We start from the raw sequence: 27,158 nt of genomic DNA, 5'->3' as shown, positions 1-27,158 counted from the left end.
CTTCTGTTCCATGATTACATCCCACCCGCTCATTTTCTCCTTTTCTCCTTTGCTTTTGATTTTAGTGGCGGTCTTAACAGAATGTCAAGATCAATTTGCAGCATGGTTTAACTCAAGGTTTGCATTCTGCCAGCAGCAATTGTCCTAACGAACAATGCCGTGTGTTCTTGTAACTTCAGAAGCTTTTAGAAGGCTCATGGCAAGGGCAGCATCTAATGACTTTATTAGTGTAGGGTTTCAAAATGGGCTCAGTAATTGTTCACATCTCTTTGTCATCTAGTCATAATTACTGCATAGTATTGTTCAGGGTTGCACTTGTGAATAGTTTCCTAATAGCACTGAAATGAAGGAAAAAGGAAAAGGATAAAAGGTGATTGTCTCTTTAGATAGAGAACAAAACAGCCTGTATATAGATGATGGTTAAACTGTTTATTATACACCCACCAGAAAAGGTAAACTGTCCCTGTTTAAATATTTATGTACTTCAAGGTAATGTTAGTAATCTAAAAATGTCCAAATTTGGAAATTAGTTTGGAATAAAAACCAGTATAGAATGCATTTTAATTTCATTGTGATTAATAAGATATGGATGTCTCTGATATTCAACTATAAATAGAAAGTAGTCTCTCTTGATCTGATGAAGGCTTTCAGTGTGGCATTTTATGTGCCTGTGAAAAAGCTTCAAGGTCATCTGAAAAAAAATTAAAACTGCAGGAATTAACTATGGATACATTTGTAAGCATATATTTTAAGTTCCCACTATAAAAAAAATAATCCTAGAGCAAATTCTATTCCATTGTACTCACAGTACAGCATGGTTTATTATGCTTGTTGAACAGAAAACAAGAAGGAATAAAGCTCTGTAGTGTCCTGTATAGAAGTGAAGGCGGAAAAGGTACTCCAGGTGGATTTGTTGGCCTGCTTTGAGGAAGAAGTCATTCACAGGTCTGTTTAAATGGAGGAGTCCACAACTGCACCAGGGAGGTCTACTGCCAGGTAGAACTGAAGCTGGAGAGAAATTTAGCTGCCTCTATGAGAGTGTTTAAATCAACCTTCAGAAGAAATCACTGAACTGGCAGAGTCAGAATCATTTGTACTAAAATACAGCTGAAAGGCATGACTGAGTCTCCTTGGTACTGCAGGGTGCCTGATGGGGACAAAGCCTTTTGCAGAAGTGCAGGTGTCTGTCCTCTTTAGGGTAAGATGACTCTGCTTTGACCTTTCCACTCTCCTTTTTGTTACCATTCTGACTTAGGTCTCGGAGAGCTGCAGGTAACAACGTTAAGTCCATACCTGGCCAGAAGGCTCAGCTCTACCTGCATCATTCTGGCTGATGGTTGCCAGATCTGACCTTTGGAGTGAGGGAGAATATCAGCATCTCTCCATAACTAGTTCCAGTAGTTGGTTTTCACTGCCTTTAAGCAGTTCTCACTAATGCTTAACCCAAGTTACTCTTGCATCAACCGATGACTGTTATATCTTGATCTACCCAGTAGACAATAAGGTATACTCTTACTTTCTGCTGCTGTGTTCTTAGTACTTAAAAAGCCCCATTGTGTTTTCCTGCAATTTTCTTCTAACACTAAGCAACCCTGATTGCTTCAGCATTTCCTTGTATCTTGTCCTCTTTAGGTATTTGTTATTGCAAACAGTATTTATATGGTCCTCTTGTAATAGGTCCATATCTTTACTCATGTACTGTACCTAAAACTGCCTTCTCAATACTAAGTACAGAAAGAAGATTATTTCATGTTAAGCAAACCATGCTTCTGATTACTTACCCCAATATGTCATCGTCACGTCATGAATTTTCTTCTTCCCTTACTGCTTGATTCTTACTCGGCAGTTGTGCAGCGGTTTCTTTTCCTCAGAGACTTCCACTGACTCTGCTGAATTGTCAGCTTGTTTTTCTGATTTGTGAAGATTATTCCAAATTCTTATACTGATTTCCAGTGTGCTTGTACCTTCTCCCACTTTACTACCATCTGTAAAGTAGCTAAACTACTTCAGTAGTTTGTTAGTAAATCTAACTAGCAATTTGAGATATTCCTTAGCAAATCATGTTACGTGTCTGTCTTGTACGACAGACAATGATCAAAACTACCGCTGAAAGGCAAGTGCATCTTTTGTTTTCCATTTTAAGCACAGTATTTGAGCAAGCGGTTCAGGTATGTTTTATTTATACTTTTACCAGTAATTTTGTCTGGTGTCAGTGATATCTGAAAGGACGGATTAATGAGTTTCTAGATAGATGTATTTTAGACTGAATAGGGTTATAAAGTATTTACCTAATCTGTTTGAACCTGGAAGGATGAAATTAGATCTTCCATGTTTTATGAAGAGTAAGATAATCCACTCATCTAGGCTTTACTCTTGCATAAAGAACAAGTGGATAAAATCATGTTTCTTACATCTGAATCCCTGGATATTTAGCGTGTGGATACCAAAGAGGATATCTACATCATTTGAGTCAAACTGCTTTATAAATTTTTAGACAATACCTTGTGACTGTTGCTCATCATCCCTTGTGTTTGAGTCAACAGATATGACCGTACTAATGTGGGTAATATATTAACTCAGTCTTATGAAAACTATAGATAGCAAGCTTATTTAAATATACCATTTTGTGACCTCAACTTTACTTTTTTAAAATGTAAATACCTAATATAAAAATGTTATTTTTACATTAACATTTTAATGAGTCTTATATTGACTTTGCACAGTATATAATTTTTATTAAAAATAATTGGTAACATTGCATATTTAATAGTCATCATTGTTTTCTTCATGCTCAAGAAAGAAGTCAAATTTTTCACAGCCATTTCTAAAGTTTTGAAGCTTCTAAAAAGTAAGGTTAACTTTGGGAAGTATCTAGTCATAAATAAATCACACTTTTTCCACCCAGAGTCATCCAGATTGTGGACTGAACATCAGTTCAGACTGAAAGGGAATAAATATTCCCTCTCACTTGTGCCCCTCTTAGGGATTGTGCACCGGGGATGTTCTTAGCCTACTCAGTGGTTTACACCAAAATATTCAGGAACATATAAATTTTTCTGAAGTATTTATCATCATAGCTTTTTTGTTTGTATGTTCTTATGCCTGGTTTGGTAAGGAGGGACCATGTGTAATCATGGATCCCAACTTGACTGCAGTAGATCCTGTCCATATGAATAATAAAGATGCAAAGGAACATCATACATGAGCAGGATGTACATAAAGGAACAATGAGATAATACCAGTCATTTTAATGATTCCTATGAAACACTACTCAATTTACACTACCAAAAAGCTCCATTATATTCATATGTTTTTATGTTTTCTAGATAAGTATGTATTTTGTAGCGTAAAGAGGTCTTATAGAGATCAGAAGGTTCCTAGAGACCAAAACATCTTGAGGTCTGAAATAACACTTGTCATGATCAGCACTTGGGCCAAAGGTGACCCCTTCTATTGATAAAGATTAAAAGCTGCCTGTTCTTACAGAAAACATTATTGCTACACCCAAGCATTTGCAAAGTTCTGTACAACATACCCAAGATCAAGCTACTATAGACCATGGACTTCAGATGTAACAAGTATCCCCTTTGTTTTTGAGGCACAATAATATTGTTATACTCGTTTCAGTAGATTTTTAAAGCAGTTGTTTTTCCGTAATTGTCACCTTAGAAGCTTTTTAAAAGAAATATTAAATAAATAGCATTTAACGCTATAGTTACAAGAAAAAGTAGTGCCAGACATATATTTCAATATAATGTGTTGTATATTAGCTGTGAGGGAACATTAGTATGATTTTCTTGTCTGGGAAAGTAGCTTGTATAGAGTGTGCAACAAACATGATAGCTCTTCTTACTGGGTATCACAGAGTGCACGTGGAGGGATAACTGCTGTGCAGTTATCAGCAACCCCCAAAATGAACATCTGCATTTCACCAGAATAATTTTTCCTGTGTGTTGCTTTTAATTAAGGAGCGAGCTGTATCTAAGAATTAATACAATTTTGAACCATGTTTAAAAAGTTGAGATAAGTTTGTAATATTTTGTAGGGTTTGCTTTTGTATTTGTATTTGTCAAGCCATGATCAGGGACTGTGTTTATTTTGTAACTTTAATAACTGTGGATTTTGCGAAAAGTGAGTCGTGAAAGAAGTAAAGACATGATGCTGTCTGACAAAATTATTACTTCGTGATGACTTACTCTGTAACTTTAAAAAAAAAATCTGTAAGATTTTTGAAATGGATTTTTCCTTTGTAAAATGCTTTTTGCCTTTTTCATACTTTTTTCTCCATGAATATTTTTATAATTTAAAAATAAAAGGACTAGTAGGGTGCCATTTGCCCTCCCTTTCTGGCAGTGTTCCTCTATCTCCACTTTTGGTTGGAGATCACAGTAATCCAGCGTGTTGTGGAAAACAGTTCTCCCCAGAGTGACACCTGGCTCTTTGATGAGCTCCACGGGCAGTTTTCTTGGCAGCTCTGGAGATGCCACTAAAGGATCTGGCACACTTCTATTTAGATGGAAATAAGAAAATCCCTTGCAAGTGATGTACGCATTTGGTTATGCCACCAAATTGTTTTGGTCCCATTCACATACTTCTGAAGACAGTAAATGCTAGCGTGAAGATTTTTTTGTCAGATACGGAAGCAAGTAAAAAGGTCTGGAAATCCACAATCGGGAAAGGCTGAGAAAGGAAGGGGAAAAAGGCAAAATTAGTTGCAAAATCTATTAAAAGGCATGAGGAAAAACTGAATGGGGATTGTGAATGAAAATTCAATTCCTACCCATCCAGTAAAACGAAAGGAAGAGATGTTATGAGAAATTGCTAAGCACTCACATACCACTGCCCTAGCTAAGAGCACATATGTGAGGGAGTGATTGCTGGTGAACAGGAGTTACGCAGTGCAGGTATTGGAGATTGCTGGCGGTATCTCTTTATTCAGTGGGACATCGTTGAACTACCTTCACATTTTTATAGGCCTTACTATATTTTAGTTCAACAGACACACGGGGTCTTATTCAATTGCAAAAGAGTAGGATCTAGTTTGAGGAATCATGTTAGTGAGGAGCTTTTTGAGGACAATTGCTCATCTCTGAAGATGCACGTTGTTGCCAGCTGTTTATTCATCCCCCCACGAACATCCTCACCATGGCTGCCAGTGCTGTAATGTGGACTTCCTTTATTCAAGGTTGGAAGAGCTGGGAGGGAACCAGCTCTTGTTGTTTCCCACGCAACCCCCAAAACAGAGAAAGGCTGCCTAACGGCAGCAGTGGCAAATGTGCCATTCAGATCAGGATTGGCTCCTGCTGCTCTTGTAACTGGCCCTGTCCTTGCAAGCTGAGCAAATTGCAGCAGCAGTGGAGGAAGGTGGAGATTTGAACAAGCAGGGTGGATGGTGCCATGGGCTTTGAGAAGCTGCCCCAAGAAAAAATCATGAGAGACATTGTTGGCATCTGGCATGTGTTCTGCTGTTGCTCAACCAGGAAATGTGTGCATCCTTCTGACAGTCTGGCACAAGATGGCATCTTCAGAAGCCAGTAAGTTGAAACCTATACGTTTCCCAGCCTTGATTGTACAGGACCTCTAAGTATCATAATTTGTTAGGTTGAGATTTTCCTAAGGCAGGAAGTTCCGCATAAAAAAATAAAAATCATCTCCTGGTAAAACAAAATATTTGGGAACCTTTTTAACATACTGAAATAACTGCTTCATGCAGAATTCTCTGAGTAACAAATCCATACCTATGAAAGCATATTTTGTGAATGAGTTGTGTCTGAACAAAATGCAGACAATTTAAACTTCTGATGAGCACAACTAATATTGCTATTATCTCTTAGTTCTATTCCTTTTAGGAACAAAAAAAACACTCCTCTACAGTGTTTATTTACCTTCAGTTAGATATTTTGTTTTCCCATGAAACTTTAGTGCTTTTATTCTATGGCATGCCAAACTGTTTAAACAGTTTTCATACACGTCTCAGGAATTCAGTTCTATTGACCATGCTCTTTTATTACTTCTAAGAGAAACCCTGGACTTACAGGAGTCAATTTGTCATTGAAGATCACCAATGACTTTTGTGAAGCTGAGATATGACTTATCTATTCCCACCTTGAAAACCAAAAATCGAAAGCATTATTTTTCTTAAGCGTTTGTATATCCAGACACTTCATTTTAGCAGTTTGTCTTTACTTAGCTCTTTCTGTTATAGCAGTCCCTATTTGACATTTTTGACATTGTCTTTCCACTTGACAGTTCTGAATTGCAAAAGATGGAGGCACAAGGAGGCAAGGAAAGACGTTTGCAAGTGACATTTATGACTTTGAAGTACTCACTAGCTATTCCTGCTTATTGCCTTCCATCCAACTACAGACATAGTTAGGCTATAAAATGGCGTTGAGTTGTAGGGTTTTCTTTTTATACATTGGGTGCCCAATGTTGTACTCATCGGGCTTTTCAGTTTTTAGCGATTTTATTAGATGTAATATATGATGATTAAAAAAATCAAAGCATTTTTGAATCTTTTCAGTATCTTTTGAGAAGAAATTACTTAGAGCACTTGACATTTTAATGCAGTTTGTCTTTTCAAATAGATTTGGCTTCTAATGCATGTGACAACAGGACTTTGCTCTTCAGTTAGAGCATACATTTCAGAGTAGTTGTTACCTAAAATATTATCATAAGGCATAAGAAAACACACGATTTAAGTTGCCTTTCATGAACATAATTAAGAATTAATAAGCCTGTACCAGTGGCTAGTCCTCAGAATTTCCACTGTTTTGCCTTTTGTGACCCGTGTTATTAAAAGTCCATTATTTTTACAGACTTTATTAAATTGGATCTTATTAAAGCATTCTATATTTGCATTTGGTCTTTCATAATTCATTATTATTATGACATTTACTTTTTACCATCAGATCTGAAAACATATCATAAGCTACCCTTTTCTCTTGAAAGAAATGCTAATTTCAAACAGTCCTCTAATGGAAGAGAAAAGCTTTATCAGTTTTTTCATTTATTCAAGATCGTGTTAAGAATACTAATGCTAGACTTCTCTATGCTAATATCTGAGAGCTTTTTTTGGTCAAAAGCTTAGAATTATTGTTTTTAGACCACACTGCTAAGTATGTCACTGGCAGGGCACTAGTACAAAAGAAAAGACAATTCTGAAGTACCCTGTTTTAATTCTACAACTGATAAAAAGATTTGCTTGATATTTCATTATTAAATTATGCTTTCATATGAAACAATACTATTTTTATACTTCTCCATGTTTACTAGGTAACGTCTTCACTTAGTTCCTTTAGAAGTTTTTAACAATCGGTTTAGTGTGATTATTTGCGGGGGGGTGGGAACGGGTTGTGAATTAAAGCTTCAGTGTAACAAAAATGGGATTCTCCATCAAAATAAATGTTTTCTCTACCAGTTATTAATTGTCTCAGTGTAGAAAATCTAGAGTCTTTCATACTTGTAAATATTTTCATAATTTAATCATGAAAAGGGATAAAGAGCTCTAAAATTGAATGCAGAAGCCTAGATGTCAACCAGCAGATAGCAAGATAGCAGTCAAACTGCTGAATTTTAATTTTTTAAATGTTAACTTCCAAAACAACTCTGCAATGTTAACTGTTTTTTCCTCCACATAGGTTTCTGACGATGTGCACGAGACACTTCGGGAGTGTTGTGGCCCAAACTATTCGAACTCAGAAGACGGATCAGTTTCCACTTTTTCTTATTATTATGGGAAAACGATCATCTAATGAAGTATTGAATGTAATACAAGGTACAGTTCTTGCTTTATATTGAAAATATTTCTTATGTGGCTTCTGAAATTGTTAGGAGACATCCTTGCTAAATGTTTCTTTTTTAAGGTGTTCAGGCTATAAATTTATTACACAGAAGAAACTTGTAATTATCAGAGTATAAATAAATTTATTATTCATAAATGTTTTCTTTAGCATAGTGTTAGAGATTGAAGTTGCCATGACTGGAGTAGAATCCTATGTTAGGTTTTTCAGATTTTCTTTTTAAAAGTAGAAGCCAAATCTCCTGAAAATGGAGTAGCATTTGGTTTTCCAAATTTATAACCAGATAAATCCTCAAAATGTTTGCATTTTTGTGTAGTGCTAGCATGCATTTAGTTCTCTGTGCAGCTCCTTGTTAATATGTGGACTCCTGTTGCACGTAGTGGGATAATATTTGAGTATGAGTTGCTTTTTCAGGCCCGCCTGCAGTGTTGAGACCCTAAATTGGATCAGAATTTTAAGTAGCTAATATAATCTCATATAAATGAAGCTTTCTGTTGTACGTGAGCAGTTATTTCTAGCATAACCATTCTTCTGATTCTGCTGGCAGTGAGGTAACTCAGGTGTGGAATGCCCTTCAACTGCTGTTCTCAGTAACTCTTCAAATTAAAATGCATCACAGAATGGCTACCCCTCATTCTTTCTTCCTCCACAAGGTTGCCTTAATGACTCTCTTCTCATTTATTTGTTGGTCATATCTGTCAGTTTTTATTCTAATATCCTGATTTTCCTGAGGAAATTAAGCCTCTGGAAATCCTGCCTTTTGCAGACAGTGTTACTGTTTCTTTCTGCATATGAGATTAATCATTTTCTTGAGGAATCTGCAATGCTCCTTTCAGTGGCCAAAACTTAATTTTGCATGGATTTTCTCTCTTTAGTGCAAGGTACAGCACAATACTAGTTCATGGTATGTCTGTCTGTTATAAACCTTATTTCATACAAATAACCTAACAAATAGATTTTCTTGTTTTTATAACTCTAGAGCATTGTTAAGCATTCATGTAACTTTAAGCTTCCCACTGAAGTCAGTGGTGCTTACTGTCTCAGAGTCATAATGTAACACAACTTTATATTATCAAATAATCCAAATTATTTCATTGCATTTGCTAAGATTTAATTTTGTTTTCTCCAAATAGTGTTTTGAACTAAACTGATAATCCATTGCAGTCTTACTTAAATTTACCCTTGGATTCAAATCCTGTCACAACCCAAATGTGCTGGGCTTGTTATTTTCCCACGAATTGGGACATTGGTATCTTTTAACAATATATCCTCAAATGAATGGTAGTCTCTGAAGTCATGCATGTTGTAGCATGCGGGATAATATTTTCTGCTAAGGTAGCAAATGTTAGAAATGGGAACAATGAGAGCCTTTCAGGGCAGGGTGAGAAGGCAGTGTTTGCAGAAGAGATACAACAGTGTAGAAACTTAAGTCCTGAAGGCGTTTATTGAAATGCAGACTGTCTAAGTTTGCTTTTGCTTTTTATTTTTTGCTGGGGTTGGAAACTCTGGGTACATTTTTTGTTTTCTTTCTTGGTACTGTGGCTTAAGGTTAGTTTATTCCTTTTAAAATTTTGATCAGCGTTACCAATATCAATGTAGCTCTTGAAGGCATCGTTCTGTCAGTGTCCGAAGATCATTTAGGTTGGCAGATGTTAACAGTTTATAGATTTAGCCTATTTCTCATGGAGAAATGGTCTTGCCTTTTAGCTGCTGTGAGTGGCTCTAACAGGTAATCTAGTCTTTAGTCTACGAGAAACCAAAGACTGAGCATGTCTTGGTAGGAAATTAAACTTATCTTTCATTCTTCGTGAAGGCTGGAGACACACTGCTAGAAAATGTGAGGAATTATGTGTTTGATTATATATATGCTGTATTTCTTGAGATTTATGCACAGGTAATTTATTTTCTATTATTAGCTTTACAAGTTTTATCAGAAGTAAACACACTGAAGAGAGTATATTATTACTATTTGAAATTTCACTACCCAAAATAGTTATACCTAAATAAAAATGCATGTGCACACATGCATTTAATCACTGTATTCCTTTAAAAAAAATAAAAATTAAAAATCTGTTTAGATGCTACTGGAAACCTCCTACCTTTTGTTACCTGACTAGCCAATTGCTTCAGTCTCCATGATTATACCCAAGAATTCTAAACCTGTAAAAAATAATTCATGTCAGGGAACCCCAGGTATACTTTCCTCTAACATCAGTGTTTAGAAGAAAAATAGAATTATTGCATGCAAGCACAAAAACAGTTTTTCAGATTTGAACTACATAAAGTTTTAGCCTATGGTCAATGTTTTCTTGCAGAAACAATTTTGAATTTTCAATTAAAATCATTTTGCTAAGGTATTTGCATTTCTACTCTGTCGCCTTTTTTTTTTTTTTTTTGAACTGCCTATTTTTTACAGGTTAATTCTAAGATTACTTTTTTTTTTAATAACTTTAATGGTTTGAAGTTCAGCTATCTCCCTGTGTTGCTAGGTAACACAACAGTGGATGAGCTAATGATGAGGCTGATGGCTGCAATGGAGATCTTCAGTGCTCAGCAGCAGGAAGACATAAAGGATGAGGTGAGACTTGAAAGTTACTGCAGATACCTACTGTCTTCCACAAATCACTGGGGATGCAAAAATAACCAAACATCTCTTTAGCCAATGAAGCTGGGTATGGCACGTTTTAGTGTGCCTCTTCCATTACCTGTGACAAAAATATTAAGCCTTCTTTGTGTCTCCTATTGCTGGGTCTCTCAAAAAAACTCCTTATTGGTTTACCGTCATTTTCAGACTGTTTGTTTCCTTTTTCTAAATATTAGTCATGAGTAACTGTTTACATTTACACTGGTATTATAGAGCTTAGTATGCTCATACAAGGAAATGGCAATCAGATTTTTTTCCCAATGACCAGCTCTAGACTGTAGGTAGAAAGCAAAGATAGATTATGTGTCTTAAAAGTATATGTTTAAAAGGAGTTTGAGAAGCAATCTTAAAAAACAGAACTATGCCAGTACGGAATCACCATTCAGAAGTGAGTAAGAGACGACACCACTTTGCAAAAACAGTGTTTCAATTGCAAAGAAGTAAACACAGTGAGGCGTACAGCTGAGGGATGTTTATCTGTTACTCTATAAATTGAGAGTGACATTTGGAAGTAATGAAGTACTTACTCGGGAATTTGTAATAATTGGTGTGTTGCCATTCAAGATTATTCTTATCCTGTTGCATAGACATTGATTGACAATAATTCACTAAACATTCTTCACATTTAAATCTTGTATTTAATCTGTATGAGATTTACTGATTATGGTTATAATAATATGAAGGCATGCTATCTACACAGTATTCGTAGTTCATTTTTTTTCTTTATTTATGCTACCTGTAATTCATTGGTGAAGAAATTTGACTTTGATTTTGTTAATACTGAAGACAACTTTTAATACGAGGATTACAACAAAAATCCAAGGCATGATATAATTGAAAATTTTATTGCATATTAACAGCAATATGTTGAGTATGGATTTTTTTTAAAGCTTTAATAAGAAGTTAAAATTCACAATGTGGATGAGTTCTGAAGAAGACTCGGTACTAGAAATGACAAAATCCGGCAGAAAGGAATAAAATTGAAAGAAAGACATAAAAAGGCAGTGAGACAAGAACGGATAGAAGGATAGGGAAAGGAACTAGAAGTAGGAGTAAAGATGTGTAAAAGGAAAAAAAAAAGTAAAGAAAAAGTCAAAGAAAAATAAAGAAACTGGAGTGGAGTACAGGAACAGGAGACCAGAACAGTTGTCCAGAGCAGGGGAGATTATTGTGGAGGAGAGAAGGTAGAAGTCAGGTGAGAAGGTGAGAGACCCATCCTAGGAGGAGAAAACCAGGCAGGTTTGCAACTGAGAAGAATCTGGGCATGATGCTCAAAAGAAAAAGCTCCAAGAAAGGGAATGCATGGTAGCCTTGAGGCCATGATTGCAGAACCAGGAACGGGCTTCTCCATCCTGAGCTGCTGGGGGTTCTTCACTGAATGCCCAAGAGCAGTGACAGCCCCACATGTCCCCACTGTGATGATATGAATATATCCAGGCTTCTTATTGTAAGTGCTCTTCCTAGGTAGGGAGAATAAAAAAATAATTTTTATACAGTTCTCTAAAATCTTTCATTGTCCACGTCTTCTGTGTATATGTTTTTTTTCACATTTCCTTTTGTTTTCCTGTCACTGAGAGCATCACTGACATTTCTTTCCCATTGGGAGCTTTTTTTCTAATACACTTTGACATTCAGAAAACTAATGGAAAATTTCATAAACTTAGGGGGCAGATTTTCAGACGCTATGGGTTCTATACACAAAGAGGGTATTTACTTATAACTTGGCTTCACTTGTTACAAGCACACAGGAAAGGTGATCTCAGACACTTTTGCCTTTGAAGCAGGAAGTTTGAAAATGAAAAACAACCGTGCTTTATGAAATTGCTATTCCAAAGAGGCAGTATTTGGCAAGCAGACTGTACTCAATAGAAAGCTTTCACCTGAAAAAAAAATGTTGTCTTTTTGTGGTTTGCTACATAACTTGTAGCTTTCTTGTAAGTCTTGTACTTGACAACTTAGAGTGTTCAAATATCAACACCTTTTCTTTTTAAAGAACTTACCACAGTGGGTGCATTTTTTCCCCCAAATATCACAATAGCAAACAGGATACAGAGTCCGGTTTCTGTTACTGTTTTCTTAATAGCAACAGTAAGTCATCATAAAACCACAAGAAGATAAGCAGAAAATTCTTTTGTGCTTTAAAATGACAAGTCATCTATATAGCCTTGCTGTAAGGAGAAGTGTGTGTGAGAGAGAGAAATGGAATTGGAAACACGTGTAAATAACAGCATGAAATCGTTAATGGGTCAGTTTACGCAGCTGAACCTCTCCACTTTGGATCTTTAACTTGCATGACCATGAAAGCTTCAAACACAGCTATTGCATAATTCTGTTTAGCACAGCATGTTTTGCAGTGCCCTCTGATGGTTATTTCAGTACAGGATGACTATTACCACTGCCAGCTAATGGTACAGGTGTTCGCCGCGATGCTGGCTGTAGCTGTTGAGGCATCACCTTACAGCCAGTTCCCTGTCATGAATCATCGACTGATTTTGCAGGCAGGATGCTCAGAACACAGTCACCAACTTCTCTCTCCTGAGCAAAGTGACTCATTTCATTAGCTGGTGGTAATGGTATAGTTAGCTAAATCCTGTGCTTTTGTATCCGGGTGTTAGTAAAATTTACTGGTTTAGCCTCCTACAATTTTAATCAGACAAATTTGGGGCATATTTCCATAATGTCAATTACTAAAATACCATCATTTAACCAGTGATTGGATTTAACTTAATTAAACACAATATATAAATCTTTAAGATTTTTCTTACTTAGTCTCCAAAGAAATACTTTAAAAAATACTGAGATATGTATCTGTAGTCATGGTAATCCAGTGTACCTGTTTTGAGGTACAAGCGGTGCCTAATTTAGGCATTCGTTCTCTCTCCTGAGCTTTCTTAAAGAGGGACAAATCTGGCTTCCCATTCTTCTTCCTTCTCTCTCCAAGGCTTCTGGGCCAGTCATGAACCCTTGGGCCTGTCCTTGCTGTGTGACAGCTGTGTTGACCAGCTGACATTTCAGAAACCTCGTCCTTTTGGGCCACACTTGTTGATGTGCCATTGTAGACACATGGCCTAGCTGTTATGCTGTCTCATTTTGTAAGTTTGGTTCTCAAACTGCCTTTGTAGCAAGCCACAAACAATAGCATATGGTCGTCCAGGTGCTGATGTTGTACTTATGTGGCCCTTTTGGTAAGAACTGGCCAAAGGCTAATTGAATGGTGGTTCAGTGGCCTCAACAGCAGCAAGGCTGGCTGGCCAGGATGCAGTCCTACCCTTCTCAGCGTGGTCAGGTCTAGGGTCTGAGCCCAGTCTCAGGGTGTGTATGCAGAATTGTACATGCACAGTAGAGACCACCATCTCCCAGGGAAATATTCAGTCCTGTGAGTTTCTTACCCTAGAAACAGCTCCAGGCTCCTTCTAATGGAATAAGAGGCTGCAGTAATGATTTCATAGATCTAACGGACATATTTTCCTTTTCTAACCGCATCTACTCCTCAGACCCACGCTACAATTGTTTGTACCTCAACTACTGTTTGGGCAGTAGGGTTGGGGATTTTTGCAAAGAGGAAATAAATGCAACTGAAGAGTTTCTCCTGCAAGTGAAAGAGCAGTCGTCTCAGAACAGAGATGACTGGCCCCTGCCGGTGTTGATCAAGGTGTGAACTGAGATTTGTCAGGCATTGACTTTGAAAGGAGTGCGTGGTATCAGTTCCTCTTAAGTGTCAGTGCCTGCTGCTGGACTTTGACAAGAAAACAAATGATAATTGTAAAATAGTCTATGCCCTGGAATGTCCATTTGCAAACGCTCTGTTAGTTTGCTTGCTTTAATTTGATAGTTAAATAAACATCCCAGCATTGCATGATGGGCCCACACAGATCTGAGTTAGTTCCTTCGTGAGGCTGATGTGAAGAGATCCCTGATTAAATACTGGCATTACAGTGCAACACACCTGTTCTGGGCTGATCCTAAGCATTTTTCTCTGTTGCCTGAGGTGGAGGCTTCTCAAAGGATTACAGTAACACTTTTTGACAAGCTTATACAGGGTGGAGTTTCCATGTAATGACAGGGCTCATTTGATGATCTCTCAGTAATGCATTCTTTTTATTTTTGCTGTCAACATTTATTACTGTAAAAGCAATGACTGTTACACAGCTGGTCCAACTTGTCCACATTTAAGTAACAGTAGGTCTCTCATCGTGTTTATTTTCATAGTTATGCAACACTAGCACTCCTGCTCTCAGATGAGACTTCAAGGTGGAATTGAAATACCCACAATTGCTTGAAACACTTTATTCCTACAAATCCAAATTAAAACCTTTAATTCACTTTAAACTGTGCCTGCTGAAACATTGTAAAGGAGAGATAATTAAGAATGTTTAAACTTGAAAAATTGTTGTAATCAGTCTCACTGAAGATAAGCTGTAGAAAAATGTAGACCTGCAAAGTCACCATCTTTGCTCTCTGATCTTAGATGACATCTCTTCTTCCTAGATGCAGCTACAGCATGAGAAAAAATTTTCTTTCCTAACTAATATATGGATGGAGATTTTAAAAATATGTTAAAAAAAAATAAAAAGCCAAAAAAACCCGCAACACTCCAAAACAGCAACATAAATTCACCTTCTTTTCACTGCCTCAGCTATTTGTAGAAATATGCTTGTGTGTCTGTCCCAGAACTGTCTTGTACTAGGCAGAGATTTACTGGCCAAAGTGTTATTTTTGTAACTTCGAAGTAAGGAAAATAGATTGCTGTGTCTTCCTCATCTTCTGCCTCTCTGCTGTCTAATGTCAGGGATTTAGGGATTTCCCTTTTTTTCGCCATGCTGATATAACAGTTCTGACTTCCAACACCTTTTCTCATTCCCCTTCCAAAGATGTATTTCACAGCCACGAAGGAAACTTGAGGAAGAGAACTCAGTCCTTGTGAATATTCTCCTAATCTGTGATGTTAGTCTTTTCTTCCTTCAGATCAGTTGCTTTTCTCCCTTCTGTACCTGCAGTTGTGCTTTCTGGTTAGAGGATGGCCTAAATATTTCTCTCAGCCATGCAGTAGACCTCTGTGATTTCTGTTTAGGCACTGAATTAAAATCGGTAGAAGTTAGGTGTTTGAATACCTTTGATAATCTGCATTCCATCTAACACTGTCATGTGTATCATGGCGTATAGTATTTGCACAACAGGAGGCTATGAGAATAAATACATGAAATTCATTAAATTCCAAAGCGCAAAACATTACGGTGATGACAGCCGTCTAACGGAGATTCTCTTGTAACCTCTCAAAAATCCAATTAGCACATTTACTAATTATTACTAGTTATAACTAATTAAACTACAGTAATCAAAATTTATTTGAATAAATTTTCCTATTTTGTATTTGTATTATGAGAGCGCCTCAAAGCTTCGGTGATTTCCCATTGTGCACTTCACTGTACTAACACGCCAGCAAGTACAGTTTCTGTCTTCAGGAGTTTATGGACTATTTTGAACTTAGACCAAACGTGAAACAATGACAGTGGAAAGAAAGAAGATGATGTGAAAATATCTTCAGTTCAGATGGGTTTTCAGCTGTGTATGTTGATGGCTGCAGCCACTGACTGTTAGTTTAGTTTCTCTTAATAAACTTGAGCTTTCTCAGCGTGCAGCCCAGACTGGTAGAAGTTTTAGTACAACTGTCTGGATGATTTTCCATGGTAAATAACTGCAGAACTGCTTCTGGAAGGTTTTGGTTTTGCTTTCTTTCATATCGTTTGAAGTAATTCCCAAAAATCAGTATCTGGAACTGGGCTTTGAGCCTTCAATATAAACTGGCAAGATTCTGCCCCTCTTCCCCTGTTCAGTCCTGCCTCCCCACCTCTGGTTCTGCTTCGTTTTCATCGTTCTTGTACGCCTAACACGTTTTGTGTACGCTTTTTAATTCTACATATTCCCCATCATGTATGTTTAAGTTATACAATGTGCAAGTCTGTCATCTCTAGTGAATCAAATTAATGCTTTTATTGCACTGGTTTGTTTGGACAAAGGGGTGTTTCTCTTTAACGCTCCCGTGAATAGCCTAAAGCACTTGCAGTTTTTAATTTCAGGAGTGGTTCGGTGAAATGAACCATCTTTCAGAGAAGCATTCAGCATTTGTAAGTGCACTTCTTTTTGTCTCTCTTGTAACAGCCATTTACTCATCGATGCTCTGAGAAATGTCTTCTGCTCATGGTAATCTTATGTAGTTGTTTTATCTGGTTTTACTTCAGAGTAATACTAATCCCAAAGAGTAATGGGGTGTAACACATCTCTCTGAGACAGATCAGGTACAAAACTGATACCTGGGGTTAAATCATTAAATCCTGCCTTCACAAGCAACAACATTAAGCACAGAAGTTCCAAGGCTGACTTTTCCAGCTAAATATCCCATACAAGAAGCCAACTTTCTGTGTCCTGTGTATTTTTTCCCCTATATAATCTGCAGGAAAAAAAAAAAAAAAAAGGAGAGTGCCGTTCCAAGTGCAATCAGGAGTCCAACTTTTCCATCATACTGATTCTGAAAATTCCTTCTATTAGGTGCTTCACAGGTAGCTTTATGAAATTGTTTAGGGAATAATTATTGGAGAGGGAACATACATACTTTTCCCTATGCGCTGAGCTCTGATAGCATAGAGGAAGCATCCATGTAGGCTGACAAGACCCTTTTTCCTTTTAACTTTAAAGACTTAAATCCTTTCTGCTCCATTATGCACTTCAAGCTCATTCAATTTTTTGCTTCCATTGTACCACCTCTCTTTACCTCACCTCTTTGCTCTTTGTTCCCTAATGTTCCTCTGCCATTGCACCCTTTCTCCCTTCCTTCCTATTTTCTTCCACCTCATCTTCCTCATGGTACACTGTCAGAAGGATGGGCTTTTCTCTTCACCACTGATCTCTTGGCTTGCAGAGTTCATCCTTCCTTTTTTTTTTTTTTGATCTTTATTTGTCTGTTCAGATCTTACATTCATCATGAAACAGATGAGGCCTACTGCCTTATTAAAGTCAGATCATATAATTTTATCCAAAGGTAGAATTTAAACATACAAAAATACTTGTATGAGCAAAAAAATTTTTTTTAATTGTTGATTTCATTGGATTTGTTTGGTATCTAAATCATTCCCAATTGCCTGGATTTTCTTTTGTTGAACACCAAATAAGACTTTTAAGGCTTGTGCAAGAGCAGCTAAAAGAATCTTGATCCAAGTGAATGAAATTCATATCAAGGGTGAATTCTGTGTTTCATTCTATATTTATTCTATATTTTTTTATTATGTAAACTTGTTAAATGTCTGCAGATTTCTCCTGCAGCAGACAAGTAGAATTTACTTTTACCATGATTCATTTTAACAAATAATACAGAGATGACAATGTTTGAACTAGAAGCCAGGCTAGTGTGACAAAGCCAAGTCTGATCTCTCATGCAATATTGCATTCGTTTCAAAACAGATGTGACAAAAACACGAATTTGATCTTGTTCCAATTCAGTACAAGTTCAAATGTAAAGTTGCTTTGTTCCTTTTCAGCCCTTGTTCTGGATTCATGTTACGTTTTTCATACTCTAGTAAGAAACAACCAGGTAGCTATTTCAACATTTTAATTAATACAGAAAATATTTTGTTCTGTGGACATTTTCATTAAAATCTAAAATTAGTACTTAAAATTTCTTGAGGGACTTTCTACCTTCAAGGAGCAAAACCCCTGTGATTCGGGTGGTTTATGTTAATACCTTCCTTTGGTCACTGGTGTGGAACTCAGTACTGCTGAGTGTAATTCCTCTTTCTGATGTAGGCTTTTTAAGTGAACTGGGATAAGGTGTATATTCACATCTTGGTTTCTCGAAAACAGAAGATGGCCATTTTGCATGCATTGCAGAAGTAACACGAAGTTTCATTTATTAATGCTCAGTAGATGCTACAATTTATGTAGGATTTAAGAAGATAGATGTCAGCTACCTCATGTTTTGTTAATGGACAACACATATGACATTTTAAAATTAATTTTTAGTAGTATTGCTAGTCTTTTTTTTCCTTCATGCCGTCTTTTTTAGGTAGCAATGAAAGATTAATTGCAAAATATTTTGTCCTGCTTTTCCTATGAACATTGTCACTTTTATTTTATTGCTTTCTAGTAGATTTGTGTCATCTTCATACTTTGTATAATTTCTCTAGAGGAAGTGGTGACTAAAATAATGAACTGCAGCATCTAATGTTAAAAAATTGTCCAAGGTGTAGCTCTGAATGAGAGAATATTATAAATCTGCCATAATCACCATAGATGTGGCTATTCCTATAGAGTGTGAGCAGTGTTAGCAAAACACAGAAATAGGACACACACACACAAACAAACAACAAAAATCCACGTGATTGATTACATCTGCTTTTCAGCTGAAGAAATCTGGATTCCAGTGCTGTTTAGTTTAGCTACAGATTTTTTTTTTCTTAGATCTGTTTCAGTAGGAACAGTATTATTTCTATGTGGTGTAAAGCTCGGTGGCATGGTCATATATTTCTAGATGTGGCTTACATATTTCTTTGAGGACCAGGGAGTCATGCATAGCAATTCTTCGCATTCCTGACATCTTTTTCATAATCCGGTTTTAGGACGATGATAACTGTGATGAATGGGGAGGAAACAAATATATTTTTTTGAGATGCCTGGAATTCATATTTATATTCTTGCTGTAGAATCTATAGCGTCAGTATTTTTTGAAGGTGTCATCCAGATTATGTAATTTAAACCAATTTCAAAAATTGCTCAGTAAAGATCCTTGTAGGTAAATGAATCCTGTACTCATCGCAAGTAACCTTTAATAACTTCCTTGAGTAGACCGTTTGTTTAATGCGAAATAAAAAGTCAGTACTCAATTTCATACAACTCTTGATTTAGTATATATTTTTGGAGTTATTTTTAACAATTTTTACATTTTTAACATTTAGTTATGTGTTAATTGCTAGCATTCTTTGGCAAAGAGCCTGTAGTTGCAACTGATCTTTCAGTTGTCCCTCCAGCATCGATCACCCAGACTTGTGGGATCTTTGACATGAAGTTACGGTAATGTATGAAGTTGCAAAACATGAAAGATAGACAGGTTCTCTCCAAAACAACTCCTAATATTTTTTAAATGCTTGTCCTCTCACAGAATGCCTGAATTCATTGTCTTTCAGGAGGTTGGTTTGAGAAATTAGTTTTGTTTCTTACCATTTTAAGGTAAACATGCTGTATGCTTATGGAAAGTTTCAATATAGACAGTATAAAAGGTGTTTTTTTTTTTTATGTTACATTCCATCTGTAAAGAGTTGGGAACTGTGGGTTCAAGAAGCTTTCCTCACTTTTGGATATTGTAAAAATCATCCCCTCTTCCAGAAATTGAATATTAATGTATGGAGTTTATGCTGGCATGTTTGAATTAATATTCGGAGGCATTCCATGAACACAGCATATAAAGCTTATCAAAGTCCAGAGAAGCCAGAGGGGAACGGGTTATTGGTGGTTATTGTCCTTGTTACGTTTTGCAAGAATTACTTCTCATGTTTTAGCTCTGCTGAACAAAGTGATGGTTTCTCTATCTTCTGTGAATAAAATTTAGGAGACACTGATTGTAGAATAATCTTGGGTCCTGTTTCTATAAGGAAGAAGAGTTTCCTCTAAAAAGATCTTGTAACTTTCCAGCTGGAGGTTGTATACCTTTTCCTGCAATTTGTCCTTTCCTCTTGTGGTTGCATGCAGCTCTAGAACTTTTTAACCACTAATACGCTAGAGTTTTGTTTGAGGAACATCTTGGCATGGTTGCATGACATGACAGTAACAGTTAACTATGCTCCTTTCATTTAAAATCCAGTTTTTGCCAAAGAGTGAGGTTTCTGGGATAAAATGAGTTTGCAAAATGATTCCTTTAAGTGGAACAAGCCTTGCAGATCATGAGGAATATTATCATAATGCTTCAGAAAGCTGTAGTAGTAGGTTTTCATTTCTGTGAAACCCCAGCCTAAGTGCTATGTTGCTGGTAACTCCGGGTGACAGCGCTGAGCCCACCAGCAGTCTCACAGCTAAATCTTATTGATTTTTGTAGGGACCACTGCAGCCTCTGCAGGGCTCTAGGAGGATTATAGGATGTGAGAAGAGTAAGCGCAGAGCAGCCGACGTTGTCTCTGGCTGCAGCCGCAGAGCATGGAGCTAAGGATTGTATACTTTGCTTTATCAGATACTGCCCCGGTGCTTTTCAGCTTTCAGGGATATCCACTTCTTGATCCTCCACTGTATGGGTGACGCCTCACTTTGCCATTAGCATATTTTTCATAAACCCTTACTTTCTGTGCTGTGATCGTTAATAAGACATTTTGCTAGGCTTGCTGGCTTGAAGTTGGCTTACTAACCTCATGTTTCTCGTCTGCCTGCATCTTTACATTTGAGACACTTCAGAGCGCTACTTGTTACTGTCCCATCCTTGTAGAGTAATCAGTACGATATGAATTGAGGCCTCTGGATGATGTTTAATAGTATTGGCCCTGGATGGGTCCTGCTGACTGTGTTTTTACCAGGGAAGGTCCTGGGAGCAGGCCTCCTCTCACAGAACAAACCATTCCCTCCTGTCAGTTGAAGTAGATGATAAATTACAATCCAGCCTTGTCCTCTGTACCATAATCTGTCCTTCCACACTACAAGGCAGTCCAAACAGTCAGCTGCAGGAGTGACGTCCCTGTGAGACCTTCCCCAGTGCTGGGCCACACGTGTCCCTCCAGTGTCCCTTGTCTTGCTCTGGCAGGCTGGATTCTCTGTGCGTGGCTGGTGCAGGAGAAGGCTTTCAGCTGCTCCTGGCCTCTGCCAAGGCCACAGTAAAGGTGGCAGGGCAAAGAGCTTTGGTGCCAGCTCCAGCCCTTGGGCCGGGGCTTGGACACACTGTTCACCATACATAGCATGGCAATTGAAATGTAGCCTTAGGTAAGTTGTAATTTTTTTCTTTTTTAAAGCTAAGGTTGCCCTTGAGGCACTTCTGATTTTTTTTCTCATAGCAATAGCTAGATAAGTAAGGCAGTCAAATATATCTGTATATTTATATTTTTATTAAGTCAGGAGGGTAGAGAATGCTGGTGAACAGAGATGTAAGATATGTGTCATGATGGTCATCACATGCTGGTAGTTTTCATTTTCTCTTCTCTTCCTTTCTTTTTTCTTTTTTTTTAGGATGAACGTGAAGCCAGAGAAAATGTGAAAAGAGAGCAGGATGAAGCGTACCGCATATCACTTGAAGCTGACAGAGCGAAGGTGTGTGGCTGGTGAAGTGATTGTGTGAATGCCAAGATGTGAATCTGTCCATGACTGGTGCATCACTTCAGTTTTGCTTTTTAATATGAGACCATTGCAGAAGGAGCCATAAGTGGTTATCAAATGGCACTAGATACATTCACAAGATTTGACTACATCTTTTTGCTAAAGCAGTAGTGACCCTACATAATAATAGAAGCTGCCAATGGAATGATAGGAAAAGATCACTTAATAAATATCCTATTTCTAATATTAGTTTCCAAGTCACAATTAATGATTATTATCAGAGGTTTCTAGGCTGGGTGAACCTTAGGTCTAACCATATCTGGAAACTTTTACAAAACAGAAATTCAAGACGTTTCAGAATATATGTAACTAATTATGTTAATGTGGTAAATTCTTGAGGACAAAAGTTGAGTTCAGATAAGTTTCCATTAACAAGCTTCATAAGAACTATGAAGGTTTTATTCACGTGGCTTTGTATTGTGCAAATATGTCAGTCATCCATGAACCATTCCTGTTCCAACAGAAAAGTTGGGAAGTTAATTTCATTTAATATAGCTCAACGCACATCATTAGACAGATCTGTGGAAAGTGAAGTGAGTACATGTGTATTTACTATGTGTTTCTTTTTTTTAGAGAGAAGCACAAGAGAGAGAAATGGCAGAGCAGTTTCGCTTGGAACAGATTCGGAAAGAACAGGAGGAAGAACGTGAGGTGGGATGTTTTACCTTTTCTGACAACTTTTTGAATTCATGAGGCTTCTGGAGGTTGCAGCTTTTGTTCAGCATACCGTGTAACTTTAATTCAAAGTATACTTTTCATCTGAACACCAAATCAGTATTTTTATTAATTTATTATGATATATATATAACAATGTAATGCAACTAAATAATTTTCATCTTCACTTAGTTTTTCTTTTCTATCATCTGGGTCTGAATTACAGCCAGATATTAGATAGGCCTGAGAGCAAAAGATCTGTGAAATAAGTTTCATAAATAGTGGAATCTTTGGGAATCTCAAATCTTGTGTCTGAAGGCACTGCTTTTGAAAATATAATGCCATGAAGCCCTTTCATTTTTTCCAGGAAGTAGCACAAAGCCTAACTGCAATTCTGATCAAGCAAGTTGCCAAGTCTTATTTGGGAGACAAAAGACTTTTAAATTTTTTTTTAAAGAAATCAAAACAAACTAACAACAACAACAACAAAAAAGTCTAGAAAATGGAATCAATTGTATGTCTTAAAATGTCTAAACAATCTTCTACAGAATCTTCCTTAGGTTGAAAATTGTGTTTAACAAACTCTTGAGGTCTCTAGGCCTATATAAAAATATAGAAACCATATGCTGTGAAGAGTGCTTGCTGTTCCTCAAACCCTGTTACTTTGTAGATTCTCTCAATTTTGTAGATTCTGCAGGCCCCAAAACCTGCCAGAGAGAGCTCCTGCAGCCTCTTGCTGGATCTAGGCTGGCTCCTGTCCTAGCTGTGTATCACTGTAGGCGTAAATAATCATGTACATGAATTTTACAGTGGCTTCCTGTTTTTCACCTGCTGACAAATAAGTAATATGGTTTAAAAGAGAAGAAAAAAGGCTTTGTTACAGCCATGTTTCTTCCCTTGAAACCCCACCACATTTCAAAGGATAGGTGAAACAGACGAGTCATTAAAGTATTTTCAGCTGTTCTGTGAAGTGGTCTTGAAATAGATGTCCTTACAGAACTGCTATGAAACACACCTAGCTCGTATTTGAAAGGGACTTTGAAACCCTTGAATAAAATGTTCAAAATAAGTGACGTACACATAAATGTATTGACTGAAATTAGAGTTGACTGAGTGTTGTCCTTTGACTTCTAGGCATATAAGATTTTGTGAGGAAGTTGCTAATGACTACAAAGCTACATCAACATCCCTATTGAATATGTATTTCCTGAGTATATTTCCAGTATTATTGCAAATATGGATAAAATATATTTTAAATATTTATTCATTTATATAAAATATCAGAGTTTCAGTATTTTTAGTGGAGTTTATATAACTCTTTTGCTCTGACTCCCAGCAATGATGGAGATTTGAAATTTGGCATTATATTCTCATTTAATTTTCCATTTAGTTAAAAGTCCTTGGAACTCATGGAATCCTGATAAATCACAGCCTTCCTCATCGCCCCCCGCCCCAGACTTAAATATATATTTGACATTTCAGTCTTGTGTACTTTGCTGATGTATGAAAAAATTGCATTACACAACTGCAAAAAGTTTGCTACCAGTGCAGCTATTATTCCCAGAGACAAACCCAATAAACAAACTGTATAAGCAATGCATTTGCATATATATTTTGACCAAGATAATTGCCTTAAAAAAATCTGAACCATTTAAACATTCAAGAACGTTTTAAACAGTGCTGTGTTGTAAATACTGCATTCCATCAAAGCAGTAGAATTCAATGATTTAGTAAAAATGCAGTCCAGTCTTCTATATTATTCCACAGTATCTGATGGCTTTCTTAGCTCCTGTTGTTAACATAAGGCAAGAATAAGAGGATAAAAACACAACTGGATGAGCCGTGCACAAAACTCGACTGTGAGAATTTTGTCGAGTAGTCAAAAGCTGGCAATTCTGTAAGGTCAATAGCAATTAAAAATAAATCAGTACTGTAGCAATAACAGACTATTGAGCAATCACTTATAATCAGATTCAAGTAATAAAAACATTTTTGTTATTTAAGTAATTTTGTATGCATAGAAACAATAATTCACTCTGCTTTAGTATATCTGCTCCTGAACCCTTTCTAACACCTTGGCCTTTTGAAAAGTGTTTTCTTACACAAAGCCTGCAAAGCTAGTCCATGTTATCAAAATATATCTGGGCTTCCCTGTTTTACTGTAGACTGCAGTAATGAAAATAATAGGATCTGTTTGCTTAGTAGAACAAAAGGGATTTTAACAATAATGTTTACTAACACTCCCATTTTCAAGTATACAGATTACTTATACTGAATTGTTCTGCAACAGTGTTTACTTACAGAAGTGCCTCTATGTTCAGTTCCTATATTTAAAATCAGGCTACTGAGCTATTCACATACTGAACATCTTTTTATCAACAACACTGAAATTGCTTGTTCAGATCCAAGAGTTATTAATGTGATCCATCTCATCATTGTTTTCTGACTTGGTTTGCTGGTACAGAATATCCATTGTAAACTGCCGTTTTACATTGAAGCCTGGGAGACTAGTTACTTGAGGGAGCGACGCATTCTTTGCACAAAGAAAAGAGCTCTAATGAGCTACTGTTGTTTATTTTTCTATAATATAATTGATTGGGTTCAGTAAATAATGTAGCATCTGTTGTTATACTGTGTGGGGAAATGTCAAAACAGAAAGACAGTAAGCAGGTGGTTGAGTATGGAGAGAGAGAAAATTAAAATAGAATCTATTTAAAATATAATCTCATAGTAGATGAGCAAAAATGAACTCAAGTTCTATGTATAAATATTTATACTGAGCTATAATTTGCTCAGAGGTTCGTGTGCAAGAAGTAGACTATTTAAAAGGCTTCTTAATCTTGCTTTTGCCCATTCCTTTCTCTTTACTGCAATCATCCTCCATCAATATCTGTTACTAAATGACCTTGGGGAGATTTTCAAAGGCATAAATAGCAACTGTGTATCATGAAAGTGCCTTTAAATTCTAGGTAAAGCAGTGCATGACTGCCGCATTTTGGAATACTGTCTTTTAGGTGTATTGGGAAGGAATTGTTATTCTGCTTCTAGCACTCGTTGAGATTCTCATTAACTGCTGCCTGAAGTAAGGTGATACGGTAACAAGGCTGCTTTCTAAACACGATCTTATTTTTAAAAGAAATCAGCCTCTGTCTGAGGGCGCCAACAGCATTCAGCACCCATGACAATCAAGCCCACCTATGGCAGCAGTCTAATATTAGGCTTTTGTTGCTGTTGTTGTTTGTTTGTTTTTAATTCTGATCAAAGTGTAAATGTCGTAGTTCCTGGAGGCAAAGGTCAGTGAATACAGACTTGGTTCCTGCTCGTAAAGTCTTGACATCAGCAATATGCGCAGTGTTAGCAGGAAGGCAAGCATCTGCATTTTTAGCTGCGTACTGCAGCCTGGGCATTACAGTGCTGGCTGGCTGCGTGCAAGTTGTTTCAGAAGATGTGCACACCTGTGCTTGGAGTAGTCTTCCTGCAAGTAGTAATAATAATTGCTTTCTTTAAACCTTAAAGTTCCCATGTCTCTCCTCCCAATTTCCTTCTTTGACTGTTCCAAATTTTGTATATACACTATATTTAATACACATTTGTGATATTTTTAAGCACATCTAACAGTGTTTTTATTTATTTATAGTAAATCTCTTGCACATATTTCTTTTTATTCTGAACTGCCACTGAGGGTCTTGTCTTTGGTACAAATGGTCAATTACTCTGTATAAGAGGAAGGCAATTTGATAATAAGTGCATTTGAAGAAATACTTTTACTGCCTTCAATTTATACACTTTTAAGGAAGCAATTGGCCACTTGACAATTATTCTCTCTTTCAAATTTTTCAAGGCTTTCTGCCAAATGATTAAATTACTTATCCCCATCGTGCATTAACTGTAGACCTAATAATATGTGTTATAAAGAAGGATTTATTTTAATTAGTTGTCTGGTGAGCTGTTATTAAGGAGTGAATAAAAATGATTTTGTTGTTGAGGTATAAAGCACAACTATGGCACATCATGAAATTCTAGAAGACATGAACAGAAAAGCTCTTTCCTTTTCTTCTGTTGTTAAGATTGCAACCTGAATGGTTATTTTTCCATCCTCAGGCTATCAGGCTCTCTCTTGAGCAATCTTTGCCTCCAGAACCGAAAGAGGAGAGCACCGAGTCAGTCAGCAAACTGCGTATTCGGACACCCAGTGGAGAATTCTTTGAGCGACGTTTCCTGGCCAGCAGCAAGCTGCAGGTTGTCTTTGATTTTGTAGCTTCCAAGGGATATCCTTGGGAGGAATACAAGCTGCTGGGCACCTTTCCAAGGAGAGATGTGAGTAAATGCACCTTCCAGGAATAATATCACTACTTCTTAATTGTGTGTGTTTGGATGACCAGTATGTTTTAGCATAGAAAATAAAAGCTGTGCCTGAATATGTTAGAGTGTGGCCCAAGCTCTGTGGCTGTGAGCAAGCCAGGTGCTAGCCTAACAGTGCTATCATATGTTGCATACAAAATTGCACTGTGAAATCTGTTTCCAGTGACATTTTAAAAAATCCTTCATTTCTGATACAAACGAGTTGTGGATCACATTCAGTGAAAAATGTCCATGTGTTCTGACTGTGAGCCAGCATCACTCGCTTCATGTTGTGAAGGAAAGAGCATCAATATTAGTCTGCTGTTTAGGTCTGATATAGACTAGTATTTCTCTGGTCATTGTTTTTGCCATTTTATTCC

At 36.9% G+C, this 27,158-nt stretch overlaps 1 protein-coding gene across 1 annotated transcript in view; it reads left to right on the top strand.

Annotated features, from left to right (window-relative positions):
• FAF1 (Fas associated factor 1) overlaps positions 1-27,158 on the top strand; it is a 158,213-nt gene that overhangs the window by 116,213 nt on the left and 14,842 nt on the right. The window contains exons 14-18 of the mRNA XM_082765690.1: positions 7,641-7,777; positions 10,292-10,380; positions 21,637-21,717; positions 22,357-22,434; positions 26,539-26,754. Coding sequence (XP_082621816.1) covers positions 7,641-7,777; positions 10,292-10,380; positions 21,637-21,717; positions 22,357-22,434; positions 26,539-26,754 — 601 coding nt within the window. The remainder of the gene's footprint in view (positions 1-7,640; positions 7,778-10,291; positions 10,381-21,636; positions 21,718-22,356; positions 22,435-26,538; positions 26,755-27,158) is intronic.

This window comes from Aythya marila (genome assembly GCF_965140915.1).
Source record: "Aythya marila genome assembly, chromosome: 8".
In the NCBI taxonomy this organism is placed as follows: Eukaryota; Metazoa; Chordata; class Aves; order Anseriformes; family Anatidae; genus Aythya; species Aythya marila.
The sequence above is the reverse complement of the archived record's forward strand: the minus strand, read 5'-3'. Positions and strand labels throughout refer to the sequence as shown.